The sequence below is a fragment of the Camelus bactrianus genome, chromosome 8 (assembly GCF_048773025.1).
Source record: "Camelus bactrianus isolate YW-2024 breed Bactrian camel chromosome 8, ASM4877302v1, whole genome shotgun sequence".
Classification (NCBI taxonomy): Eukaryota; Metazoa; Chordata; class Mammalia; order Artiodactyla; family Camelidae; genus Camelus; species Camelus bactrianus.
The window spans coordinates 24,190,084-24,202,862 of record NC_133546.1 but is presented as its reverse complement, the minus strand read 5'-3'; the positions used below and the strand labels follow the sequence as shown (position 1 = coordinate 24,202,862).

The 12,779-nt window shown below is 48.0% G+C and overlaps 1 protein-coding gene across 1 annotated transcript; it reads left to right on the top strand.

Annotated features, from left to right (window-relative positions):
- Nucleotides 1-2,558: 2,558 nt before the first annotated feature.
- Nucleotides 2,559-7,997, top strand: SLC35D3 (solute carrier family 35 member D3). Its single transcript, XM_010965632.3, has 2 exons — nt 2,559-5,151; nt 6,194-7,997. Exons 1-2 carry the CDS (start codon nt 4,713-4,715, stop codon nt 7,021-7,023), a joined length of 1,269 nt encoding a protein of 422 aa, XP_010963934.2. The 5' UTR covers nt 2,559-4,712; the 3' UTR covers nt 7,024-7,997.
- Nucleotides 7,998-12,779: the final 4,782 nt, after the last annotated feature.

The following is a 12,779-nucleotide window of genomic DNA, read 5'->3' as shown; positions in this document are numbered from 1 at the left end:
TAGGATTGCCTACGGGAAAAGTTCAAGCTCACTAACCAGGCAGCCAACGTCCTGTGGGGCTAAGTCCTTGGAGCATTGCTTCTCTCCACGTTGTCATGAACTTTGTGCTCCAGCAATACCAGTGTGCTCACAAACTCCCCATGTAAATAATGCAGGTTTTCATTTCTGTCTTTGCTCAAGTTAGTCTGTGTGCCTGGATTGCCCTGCTCTTGGCTTGGCAAGTTCTTACCCATCGTTTGAAAGTCATGTGAAATAACTAAAGAAAAAGTTTGACAACATACAAAAATTAAAATAGCAAAACACACCATAGCAAAGCTAAAAGACAGAAAACATATTGGAAGGATATATTTGCAACCTATGTAGCAAATGGTTTAATATCCAGAACTTATAAAGTGTGCTTAAAAATCACTAAGAAGACAACCAAACATAAAAGTGGGCAGAGGATATCAACAGGCAGTTCACAGAAATAGAAAAACAAATGTTTAATACACTTCAAAAAGATACTTAGTCAAACTTTGTCTCATTGATGACAAAGAAATGCAAATTAAAATGAGAACCCATTTTTTTCTTGCTTATTAGCTTGGCAAACATTCAAAATATTGATAATATCCAACATTGATTAAAGTGAGAGTACTGTTATGTACCTTTCTGGAAGGCAATTTGGCAATAAAGATTTTAAATTAACTCCTTGATCCAGCAGTTCCAGTTCTAGGACTCCCTGCCTGCACCCACCCTCCCCCACCAAATACTTAACAGACATATCTAAGATCGAATGTTTTTAGGGTATTCATTACATCATTGCTTGGTAAAACCTGGACAGCTATCTAGAGAAGAAAGTTTATACTATAGAAGAGTCATTTAAAAGAATAAGGTAGAACTGTGTGTGCTGACATGGATGAATAGATTGCTACTGATACGTGTATTAATTATCTATTTCTGTGTAACAAATCAGCCCCAAACCTAGCAGCTTTACAGTTTCTAGCGGTTTGAAACCCAAGAGTGGTTTAGCTGAGTTGCTCTGGCTTAGAATCTCTCATGACATTGCAGTGAAGCTGTCACTGGGGTCTGAAGACATCTGAAGCCCAACTGGGGCTGAAGGATCAGCTTCCAGAGTCACTCACAGGATTGTGAGCTGGCCTTAGATACTCACCATGTTGAATCCTCCACTGGCTGTCCCACAGTCCCTACAACGTGGCACCTGGCTTCCCCCCAGAGTAATACCAGAGAAGGGGGAAATTCAAGAAGAAAGCCTTGGTCTTTTACACACTAATCTCAGGAGAGACGCCATCATTTCTGCTGCATTTTGCTGTTCGTCACTTAGACCAACTGTGACAATGTGGGAGGAGGGGTTAACAAGGGTGTAAATATGAGGAAGCCAGAGATCTCTGGGGACTCTCTTGGAAGTTGGTTAACGTGATATGATTTTAAAAAGAGCACATTATAGACAAGTGTATACAATATCCTAATTTTATAAAGGCAATTATGTATGTATAAATATATGTACAAGAAAAACTGAAAGGTTCACACCAAACTCTTAACAGTAGTCAGCTCTGTGTAGTGGAGCTGGGGGTGAGAATAGTGAAGAGAGCATGTTCATTTATTATTTATAAAGTTTGTTCATTTATTATTTATAAAGTTTTCCTTTTACATACTATAATGAGCATGTGTTACTTTTACAATTAAAATAATGAAATAAGACCTTATTTCCTCCTCCAGGAAGCCTTCTCTGATATGCTTCTCAAGCTGACGTTATTGCCTTCCTCAGCGCTCTCCTGTTTCTGCCACAAGCCCCCACTGCTGCATAAGTGTTATTGTGTTGCTTCACTGCCCCCTCTGAATCCCTAAGGACTCAGGTGACTGCTCATCTTTGACTGGCTGGCACAAAATACTTGCTCTGTGTGTTTGTTGAATGAACTAAAGGATTTACTTAATGCCATCAAAATATATTGTGTAGCTCCTGAGATAATGGAGCTCGGGTCTAGACCCTGGATACCAGTAGGTCAAATAGCTTTTTGACCTTCAGCTCTACATGTATGTACAATTAACCTTGCTAAACATAGTATTCTTGTTTTTCCCATTTTTCTTTAAGAGATTTCCCATTTTTCTTTTATGAGCTTATCTAATAACTCGTGTGGGAGATGGTATTAATTTTTTTAAAAAATGAAAGCCCTAATGGAAAAGAATTATATGCAGTAAAGTGGAGAAAATGTACTGTTTCATGCCAATGTAGGTTTTCAACATTAAGCTAAATATTCTTGCCTAAATGAGAAGGGTAAGATAGCTGAATCAGCCCCAAATCTTTTACCTAATGTTAGTATCACAAATGGAGGCAATTATAATTGCTGGCAGAAATGAATCATTCCAAAACTAGGTCCATGCAGACAATTCTTTATTATATTCATTGAATATGGCTCAAAGCAACAATCCTTTAATTGGAATGATCCCCAGAAGTAGAAATGTGTTATTTGCTGACATCTCAAAAATTTAATTTTCAAAGCTTTTTATCTGAGTGTACTTTGAGTATATACTTATACCACAACATACACATAAATTCAACTGTTGCTTCAAACCTCATTATTTCCCAAAGAAGGAATGTCAACACTTGAACAAGAGTTCCTAAAATAGCCAATAGTGTGTAACCATAGCTTGTAGCTACAAAACCCCAAGAATTCCCCAGGGAACCAGAAGTATAGGGTTCAGTATAATGCTTTCCAGTGTTATTCCTGGAAAAGTTGGCACAGTGGGCCATTCTGCAAACGTTTTCTTGAGTGCCGACCTGTTGGGGGGCAGAGAGCGGGTTCCATGAGGCCCTGGGCATACGAGCTGGAGCACTGGTTTAAATCAGACTCTCTCCCACCAAAGTGAGCTTCCAGACTACAAAGCCGGCCCAGATGAAGGATCGCAGCGGTGCCGCCAGACCCCGATGTAAACTGCTATTTTCCTGCCACGGCAGTCATAATTGTGGCTTCAGCCTCTGGGCTGGAAGTGTTGCTTTCAGCACAGAGGTGGAAATATGGGGGGAAGAAACAAAAGACTTCCTAGAGAAATGGATCGTAAGTGTCAGAGCAATGTGGGGGTTAGAAGGTTGGGATTCCGGCGGGAATGGGTGGATAACAGAAATTAAGGGAAAGGAGAGGTGGGGCGCGGCGATTTCCAGCTCTGTTCTCAGCTCCCAAACCTTGGCCAAGTCAAGTTTTCAGTAGCGCGAAATCTAAACTGTGTCTGACTCTTAGCGGTGACCTCCCCTGAGCGAACCCGTCTGCTGCTGCTGCTGAATTTACGTGTATGGACATTATCTTCCAGGGAACGAAATTCAGATCAAAGGGACATAGAAGTCTTTGCCAGCAGAAAATGAGTTTCATTCTTTTTACTCTTAGCCAAATAAGAAACAGTTCACAAGTCCTGTGGCGGGCAGACGTGCCCGGGGCCGAGGAGGCGGAGGTAGGGGTTGTCCAGTCCGGCCAAGTGGCTCGTGACGGTTCCTCAGGCGGCAGTAGGTTCCCGGGGATCCAGAGAGAGCTACACCCGGTCTCTGCTGTACGTCCGGGGCACCTGCCCCCGGGGCCACGCCCTCGAACCCCGCCTCCACCCCCATCTCCTTCCCCAGAGCGGCCAGTCGCTCCCCGCTCACCCAGGCTATCCACCGGAACCGATAGAGGCTACTCGCTTAAGAGACTTAGTTTCTGCTTTTTCTTTGCGTATTTCATATCTTTGCCTCACTTGAAACAGGTGCCCGTGCCCTCGCCCCCAGGCTCCGCAGCCCCGTGAGGCCACGGCGCCCCCCGGAACTTCCCCTCTACCCCGCTCCCAGCCGCGAACGTAGTCCCACGTCCCTCTCTGAAAGGCGCGCGAACTGGGGAGCGCGTCGCCCAGGGCAGGAAGGGGCCAGCTTCACCCTCTGAAGCACTCCCGGGCAGCGTCCTGGGGCCGTGGGTTCCTACAGTGTTGGGGCTTTGGCGCCCGAGCATCAGCTAGCCCCGCAGCCCGCTGGCACCGACGTTTTTCCCTTCCCTGGTTGAGCAAGGTCCAGCGGCTACACTGGGAGGAACCGTGGGTGGAAAAGCAGCTACAGCTCGAGGGGAATGGGGCTGAGGGCGCTGTCACTTGTTGCGGCTATTAAACGGTGCTCGACCCTGGAACCCTATGGTTTCTAACATCTTTAGCTGTGCCCGGGATCCCCCAGCACGCGCCCTTCAACTAGGAGCTGGGAAGAAGGGACAAGCGGGGGCAGCTGGCAATGCAGGAAGAGAGGGTATCGCGTCCCGAGAGCCCGCCCGGGTGCGTGCTGAGTGCCCGAGGGGCGCGGGTCGAGTCCTGCTTGGGGCAGCTGCCCGGACTTCCAGCCGCAGAGCGTCCTCCCTGACGGTGACACCGCGCGGGACGCAACCCATCGTAGCTCGTCACCTACTTACAAATCGCTTGTCGCTAGGATTCCCGCCACTCCTCTCAGACCAGCCCCCCACCCCTGCCACTTTTCGGAGTCCCCCGCCCCCGCCACTGCCTCCCCGGAGCGGCGGGGCAGTCGGACACGGAGCCGCCGCGCCGCGAGGACGCCTGGCTGGAGCTGCCCTCTGCAGCTGAGCCGGGGCCCCCTGCCCTTCGCCGCGGCTTTGGGCGAGCACCCTCGCCGCCCTCGCTCCGCTCCTCCCGGCTCTCTTCCCCGCTCTCCTCCCGCAGGTCCCGGAGCTCCGCCACAGCCGGGTGCAGGCGCGATGCGGCAGCTGTGCCGTGGCCGCGTGCTGGGCATCACCGTGGCCATCGCTCACGGGGTCTTCTCGGGGTCCCTCAACATCTTGCTCAAGTTCCTCATCAGCCGCTACCAGTTCTCCTTCCTGACCCTGGTGCAGTGCTTGACCAGCTCCACCGCGGCGCTGAGCCTGGAGCTGCTGCGCCGCCTCGGGTTCATCGCGGTGCCCCCCTTTGGCCTGAGCCTGGCACGCTCCTTCGCGGGGGTCGCCGTGCTCTCCACGCTGCAGTCCAGCCTCACGCTCTGGTCCCTGCGCGGCCTCAGCCTGCCTATGTACGTGGTCTTCAAGCGCTGCCTGCCCCTGGTCACCATGCTCATCGGCGTCCTGGTGCTCAAGAACGGCGCGCCCTCGCCCGGGGTACTCGCCGCCGTGCTCATCACCACCTGCGGCGCGGCACTGGCAGGTGAGAGGGACCCGCTCGGACCCCCAGCATCCATCCCCCCTCCCCCCCACCCCAGGCAGGGACCGCTGGGATCACTTAGTGCAACGCCCTCACTTCCAAATGGGGAGACTGAGGCAGAGAGAGAGAGAGCTCTGAAAGCGGTCGCTCGGCTCGAAAACGGGCTTCTGAGACCCAGCAGAGCCTTTCCTAGCACTCCGGCCTCCTCCTTCAGAGCCACCTCCTCCCCCCGCCACCTTTTCCTGGCTTCCGACCCCCGCCCCTGCCTCACCGCATATCGCCCTTCCTTCCTCGCCCCCCGCCTCCGTCTTTCCTCTTTATTCCCTCCTTCCTCCAGGAGGGGTGGGAGAGCTGCCAGAGCCTGGGCGCTGGAGTCCCCCTATCGAGCCGGAAGGAGGGGGCCGTGAACTTTCCTGGGTCACGCGGGGCCGAAGTGGGGAGGGACGATGGGAGCCAAGCTTGGGCCCCAGGTCTAGCCTGGGGTCTCTGGCGCGGCGCCCGGGGCTACGAGCGCTAGGCAGAAGGCACCGGATTGAGACCAGTGCGGGTGGCGGTGGGCCGGGGGAGGCGGGGTTGGAGGACTGAGCGAGATGGGAGCCAGCGGAGTGGGAAACCTTCTTTGGGGGTCGAGGGGGAGATGTTCTTTGCCCTGTGCCCAGCCGGCCCCGGGTTAGAAACGGCTAGCGGGAACCCCCAGTCTCCTCTAGCGCCCCATGGAGGGGGCAGGAGTACCACGCGCCTGGGTGACCTCCGTGCCAGCTCGGGAAAGCCACAGCGCCCACTCCGAGGGCATCTGCGTTGTCGGGGCCTCTGTCATGAATAGAGGTAGACAAGAGACCAGGCGCGCCTCTCCTCCTGCGTCCAACTGGGCATAGACTGGGCTTGACTCTTCCATTTGAAACCCGTGGGCAGAGCTGAGGCGCGAACCCCGTCTACTTTCCAACCCGACGCGTTGCCCCAGTGGATAGATACCCACCCGCGCCAACCCGGTGTCTCCTCTTTTTCCTTCCTGCCCGGGCTCCTCCGTCCACTTGATGCGCTTCAGGAGCCGGCGACCTGACCGGCGACCCCATCGGGTACGTTACGGGCGTGCTGGCGGTGCTGGTGCATGCCGCCTACCTGGTGCTCATCCAGAAGGCAAGTGCAGACACGGAGCACGGGCCGCTCACCGCGCAGTACGTCATCGCTGTCTCCGCCACCCCGCTGCTGGTCATCTTCTCCTTCGCTAGCACCGACTCTATCCACGCCTGGGCCTTCCCCGGCTGGAAGGACCCGGCCATGGTGTGCATCTTCGTGGCCTGCATCCTGATCGGCTGTGCCATGAACTTCACCACATTGCACTGCACCTACATCAACTCGGCGGTGACCACCAGCTTCGTGGGCGTGGTGAAGAGCATCGCCACCATCACGGTGGGTATGGTGGCCTTCAGCGATGTGGAGCCCACTTCTTTATTCATTGCCGGGGTCGTGGTGAACACCCTGGGCTCCATCATTTACTGTGTGGCCAAATTCTTGGAGACCAGAAAGCAGAGCAACTACGAGGACCTGGAGACGCAGCCTAGGGGAGAGGAGGCGCAGCCAGGTGGAGACCAGCTGCCGTTCATCATGGAGGAGCTGCCCGCGGAGGGCGGAAATGGCGGGTCAGAAGTGGGGATGGCTGCAGGTGGCTCCACTCAGCAGGGTGGGCAAGAGGCAAGGGGCCGCCCCAGAGGAGTCCCGCTGCTGGCTAGGAGCTCCAGGATCTCAGACAGCCCTGAAGAAGTGAGCAAGAGGTCATTAAAGGATGCTTACCTCGAAGTGTGGAGGCTAGTTAGGGGAACCAAGTATATGAAGAAGGATTATTTAATAGAAAATGAGGAGTTACCCAGTCCTTGAAAAGGAAATGCCTGTTATGTATATATGTACATACACTTATTTTATATGTTAGAGATAACATATTTTAATGAGAGGCCGCCCAAGTATATGCTTTGAGGCGTAGGGGAGAAAAGCAAGGAAAGAAGCTGAAGCGACTGACAGCAACAAAATTAACACCCGTGTGAATTATTTAGCGTGAGTTTACCGGAGGCATCACAGAGACAAAAGAATGTGAAGGTTCTTAACCAAGTAAGGCAGGGTTTCAGCTGCAGACTCCTGGCACATTTTTTTTTTTTTTTGTCTTTACAACCGTAACCAAACATCTGCATGTACCAAGAGTCCCTCAACCACCCCCTCCAAAGATGGTGTGTAGAAATGATGACAGCAATTAATAAGCTCAAAGATTACATGCAGGGGCACCTTTTTGATGATAGAGCTGCAGTTTTTATGGCCAGCTGGGCAAAGAGTATATTATTGAAATAACATATTTAAGGACACTGAGTTGATGTTTACTGTTTATAGTCATCTGAAATATCATGTTTACGCTCACTTTTCCTCATTTTGAAAAAAATATATAAGTGCTCTACGATTCTATTATACATTGGTAGAAAAATTTAAAGCTATTTTGAGAATGTGAGTTCTTAGCTTTAGTCCTGAAGTTTAAAGTTGGCTTTTGGTGATTATAAAAATATTTTAAAGGTTGGTTTGGTTCATTGCTTTATAATATTTATTTTTGAATGCCAGAGCCTTTTATAAAAACAGTTTCACTGTGTCCAGTATCCTTTCAAGTAAATGCAATGGCTGGCATACAATTCAGTATTAACTGAAGCCAGACAGAAATGAGACCATTCTGTTAAAGCTAGCCTTTCAAAATCCACTGCACATCCCAAACCGTGTTACAAAAAGAGCAACTGCTATATTCACTTTATGATATTTTTCTATCCTAAATTTGTCAAAATAAAGTATGAGTCTATCTGCTAAAAGTTATATTGTTAGACATTTGTTTTGGGCACCTTTGCTTTATTGTTGTTGTGTGGCTTGTGTTTGCCTTCAATGTACGGTGTTTAGTTTCTGGGATACAGGAGCCACCCCATCAGGAACTTCCTAAGTCAGCATGGCAGTTTGGTTTAAAACAACAATAATATAAAAAACACTCTCATTCCAGTTAAGCAAACTGTTATAAAGCAAAATAAAGTCCTGCCTCCTGCTGCCTATGAAAGCCATCCACAGCTGACTTAAGTTAATGTGGAGTTTGAGATGTAACAGTAGCAGGCAGCGAGGGGGATGTCTTCCTGCCAGCCCCCTCCAGGAGAAGTACTTGGAGGTTGAAGGCACTCATTATTTGCCAGCATGTTCCTGAGACTCTCAGATGGCAGCATATATTTTTCTTTATTTTCCAAAATCAAAACAAACCAAAAAGCAGAGGCATCAGTTTGTCTCTACAAGCTGGTAAGTGTCCTTGTGATGGTTTGTGATTGGTTCTGGTTTACTAGTTTTCATGGGTAATTGGTTGTTTCCATAGGTACTTCTACAAGCCATTTAAGATGTAGGAGCTCTCATATGGCTTCAGTTAGAAATGGTTGGCTAGAGTTATAATGACTTCTTTCAAAATCAGCATTAATTTTAATGCCAACATGCCAGAAGGCAGCATCCGGCTGCAAGTCTCTGAAGCTGAGAATTAGTGAAAAGCAGAAAAGTTGAACAAAATAAATATATATTTTTGTTAATTCCACTATTAGATAAATGGGTAGAATGATTGTTTTTCACTCAAAAAATTCCCTTTTGGTTAAAACTGTGAGTTGCATTTATTACAAAAAGATAAATTCTTTTCTGTCAACAAACTTGTAGAGACATTGAATCAGTAGAGTTCTCCAGAGAAACAGAACCAAGAAGGTGAAGGTGTGTGTGTATGTGTGTAGAAAACCTAGAAGATTGATCTGTCTGTCTGTTTGTCTGTCTGTCTGTCTGTCTGTCTGTCTGTCTGTCTATCTATCTATCTATCTATCTATCTATCTATCTATCTATCTATCTATCTATCTATCTAACTATCTATCTATCTAACTATCTGAAAGAGAAAGAGAGAGACTTTAAAGAATTGCCAATTGTAGGAGTTGGTGAATCTAAAATCTGTAGGGCAGGCCAGCAAGTGAGAAACTCTGGTTGGGATTTATGTTGCAGTCTTGAGGCAGAATTGCTGCTGCTTCTGTAAACCTCATTCTTTGCTCTTAAGGCCTTCAGCTGATTAGATAAGGCCCACCCACATTATGGAAGGTAATCTCCTTTACTCAAAATCCACTGAGTGTAAATACTAATCACATCTAAAAAGTATCTTCACAGCAACATTTAGACTAACTACTGTTGGACCAAACAACTTAGCACCACAGCCTAGACAAGTAGACACAGAAAAATAACCATCACAGACACTTATGGCGGGAGGGGTGGAAGTGGGAGGGAGGATAGGAAAAACCCAGGAAGATCAAAAGTGTCAAGTGCATTGGTTTGGGCAAAGCTTGGGAGTTTCTACCCGGAGTAAGAAAATGAGTCACAGGACAGGGCAGAATGGGAGTCAGTGCCTGGGGCTCAGCCGCAGGAGGGCATGAACAGGTGGCAGGCCTGGCCTGGCTTGCAAATCCTTCCTCCATTGTCAGTAACATGTGAGCCCATCTATAGACTCAGGTCCCCTCTGACCTTTGGGCTCTGACAAAGTACCGAGTCGGACAGGAAGGAGACTTCTAATACTCTCCAGGACCTCACCGTGGCAGGGACTCCTCTGGAAGTCATCACTGTTGCTTGACTGACACAGTCTTTGTGCCCCAATTCTAATGACTTGGATTCTCCCTTTTCTGAGAACGTGCCCCCTGCCTATACCCCTGTGGGTGTCTGGTCCCAGCCTCGACAATCTATTCCTCTATCAGTTCTTCAAGATGGAGGCCCTGCCTCACACTCACTTGCCACTTCTTAGCTGGAATCTGTCTGTGGGACATGGCATGATGTCAGAGCTGCTCATTGCTGGCCCCTCCCCTAAATGCTGTCTAGCCCTCTGTTGTTAATTGAGGCATAGATCAATCAGAAGCTCTGGGGCAAATGACTGCCCAGAACACTGCAGGTGAGAAAGTGTGTACGTGCTACCGTGGGTTGCTGAGCAGAGCTGAAGCAGTGACCTAAAATTCTGCAAGACTTCCTACAAAAGTGGGGCCAGAAGGCCTAATAGTCTGTGTGATTAATTCTTCACCAAGACAAAGCTGGGTGAAACTCACAATTCCCTAACTAACAGAAGATTTGGGGGGGCATTTTAGTTTAAGAAGTTTCAGTTGACCTATCTTCAAGCTCACTGAGTCTTGTTTTGGCCATGTCCAGTCTGCTCATGAGCCCATCAAAGGCATTCTTCCTTTCCATCACAGTGTTTCAATTAAAAAAAAAGAAAGAAACTTCTAGCATTTCCTTTGAATTCTTTCTCAGAATTTCCATCTCCCTGCATACATCGCCCGTCTGCTCTAGCTTATTGTCTACTTTTCCCATTAGATCCATTAGCATATTAATAATCACTACTTTAAATTGCCTGGAGATGAGTCCAGAATCTGTGTCATATCTGAGTCTGGTTCTGATGCTTGCTTTGTCTATTCAGACATGTTTTGTCCTTGTTATTTAACATACCTTATAATTTTGTTGTTGTTGTTGAAAGCCAGATGGGATAATAGAAACCAAGGTAAATATGCTTCTAATGTGAGACTTCATATTGAGATGGCTAGGAGTTAGGCTCTGTTTCATGTTTGCTGCAAGTGTAGGTGCCAGAGTCTTTAAGTTCCTCTAGCGTTCTCATTTTTATCTCCCTGTTGTCTTTGGGCTTCTCTAAGAACTTCTCCTTAAATAGAATTTGACACTCTTGCAGCTCTTACAGCTGTAATCCACTCTTAACTACACTGGAGCCTTGTTGGTGTGCTGGTAAAGTGGAGGGGAGGGGAAGTGCTCTATAATCTTATTATTACTTCTCAGTCTGTTAGTGGCCTGTGTCCCTGGGCTGCGACATGCACAAATGTTTCTTAGCCTTTTCTTTTGTCTCCCCTGAGAAAGAGACAGGAAGGCCAGAAGGGCCTAGAGTGGGAAAAGGCTCTGGTAAGTCTCTGCCCCTGGAGAGGAGGCCTTTGTTGTGGAAAACCCTCTGGGCATATTTCACAATGATTACTCTTCCCCTCCTTCTGCAAGGGTGCCAAAGTTTCCTGGAAGGTAAACCCATGAAAATGTGGGGAGTCCCCTAAGTCTATGGCCCCCAGGCATTTCTTCCTCTCATGATAGTCCATATTCAGCCTCCAGAGATGTGTAAAATTTACCATGCAAGTACTTCTACCTATTTATAGCTCCAGTGGCTTCTGCTCCAGATAAGGAGGTCTCTGTTGTAATTTTCTGAATTCATCTGTCAATCTAGATTTGGGGTTGGCCGTTTGCCCTGTGACCTCAGTTCTTTGATGGATCCTTGAAAAGTCATTGATTTTCAGTTTGTTCATTTTCTCTGCTTGTAAGGATGGGAATAACAACTTTCAAGCTCTTTACACGATGGGTCTGGAACCAGAAGTCCTGGCTGAAGACTTTTGAAAAGTCTGCTCAATTTCTGTAAAGGCAGCAGTTGTGAAGGGATGTTAAACATTCCTAAGGAAGGTTCCGAAAGAAAAGAAAATCACCCAAAGCTACTGGCCCTTATTGTAACTCTCGCCCTCTGCACCTTGTGATGAGTGTTGCCCTCAAGTGATGGTGATAAACGCATGTGAGTGTGGGCAACTCCCACTCCCAAGAGCACTCTGAGCTAGAGTCAATGCACATTGAGATTTGTTGCCATGGTAGTTGTCATTAATATCAATTCCCTTCTCATCTTGCAGTAGGAAATCTCTCCTACTTCTGGGTTTTCTTTTACCACGTTCCAATTATCTGCTACGATGCCTATAACTTTCATGTTAACCTCCAGATGATGACTGCTGACCTGACTCATCTGTTGCCTCTGTCTCTAGATACCATGTTAGCTCTGCCAGGCTGGACTTCATCACAGCATCTGCTGAAACTGGACCCTCTCCCTGGCCACCCCCATCCCCTGCCCCCTACAGAAATAATAAATACTTCCAATTCTAGATATATTCCTCTCTGCATCTGATTTGTCCTGCTCCTGAGATAAAATAGCAGAGTTCAAAAGAGAGCCTGTGAGCAGAACAGAGCAGAACATGGGATAGCAGGCCACACATCTGGTAAAATGGGCTTGCTCATCCCCTTTAGGGAACCCCCTTTTCGCACTTCTGAGTTCATGTGGTTCAGATAGTATTAGCTCCATCCTTGCACCCTCAGTGTGTGACTCTGGCCAATCCAATCAAAATATCTCCTTCAATTGGAAATTCCATTGTTCATGATGGTCATGGGACCTGGTCAGAGCCAATGAAGTATAAGGATAATTTTGGCAAGATTTAAGTTGCATATTTCTTTCTTACTGGACTTGAACCTAGGAGGATGGGATTGAGGGGAGGGGATGCAGATATGCTGTTGTCATCTTTCCACCTGGAAAAGATATAATAGGAAGGAATCAACACAGAGAGGTGGACCAGAGGTAGAGAGATGGGGGAAAAAACTGTGTCCTGGTGACTTCACGTGGCCCTGCTATTAAGCTGATTTTCACTTAAGACAGTACTATCCCTCAGATTGTCAGGTACATAAAACAAAGTCTTTTTTTATTGTAGTTATTTGCTTAAGTCATTTCAAGTTAAAATTTCTGCCAGTTGCAATCCAAAGAGTCCCAAGTG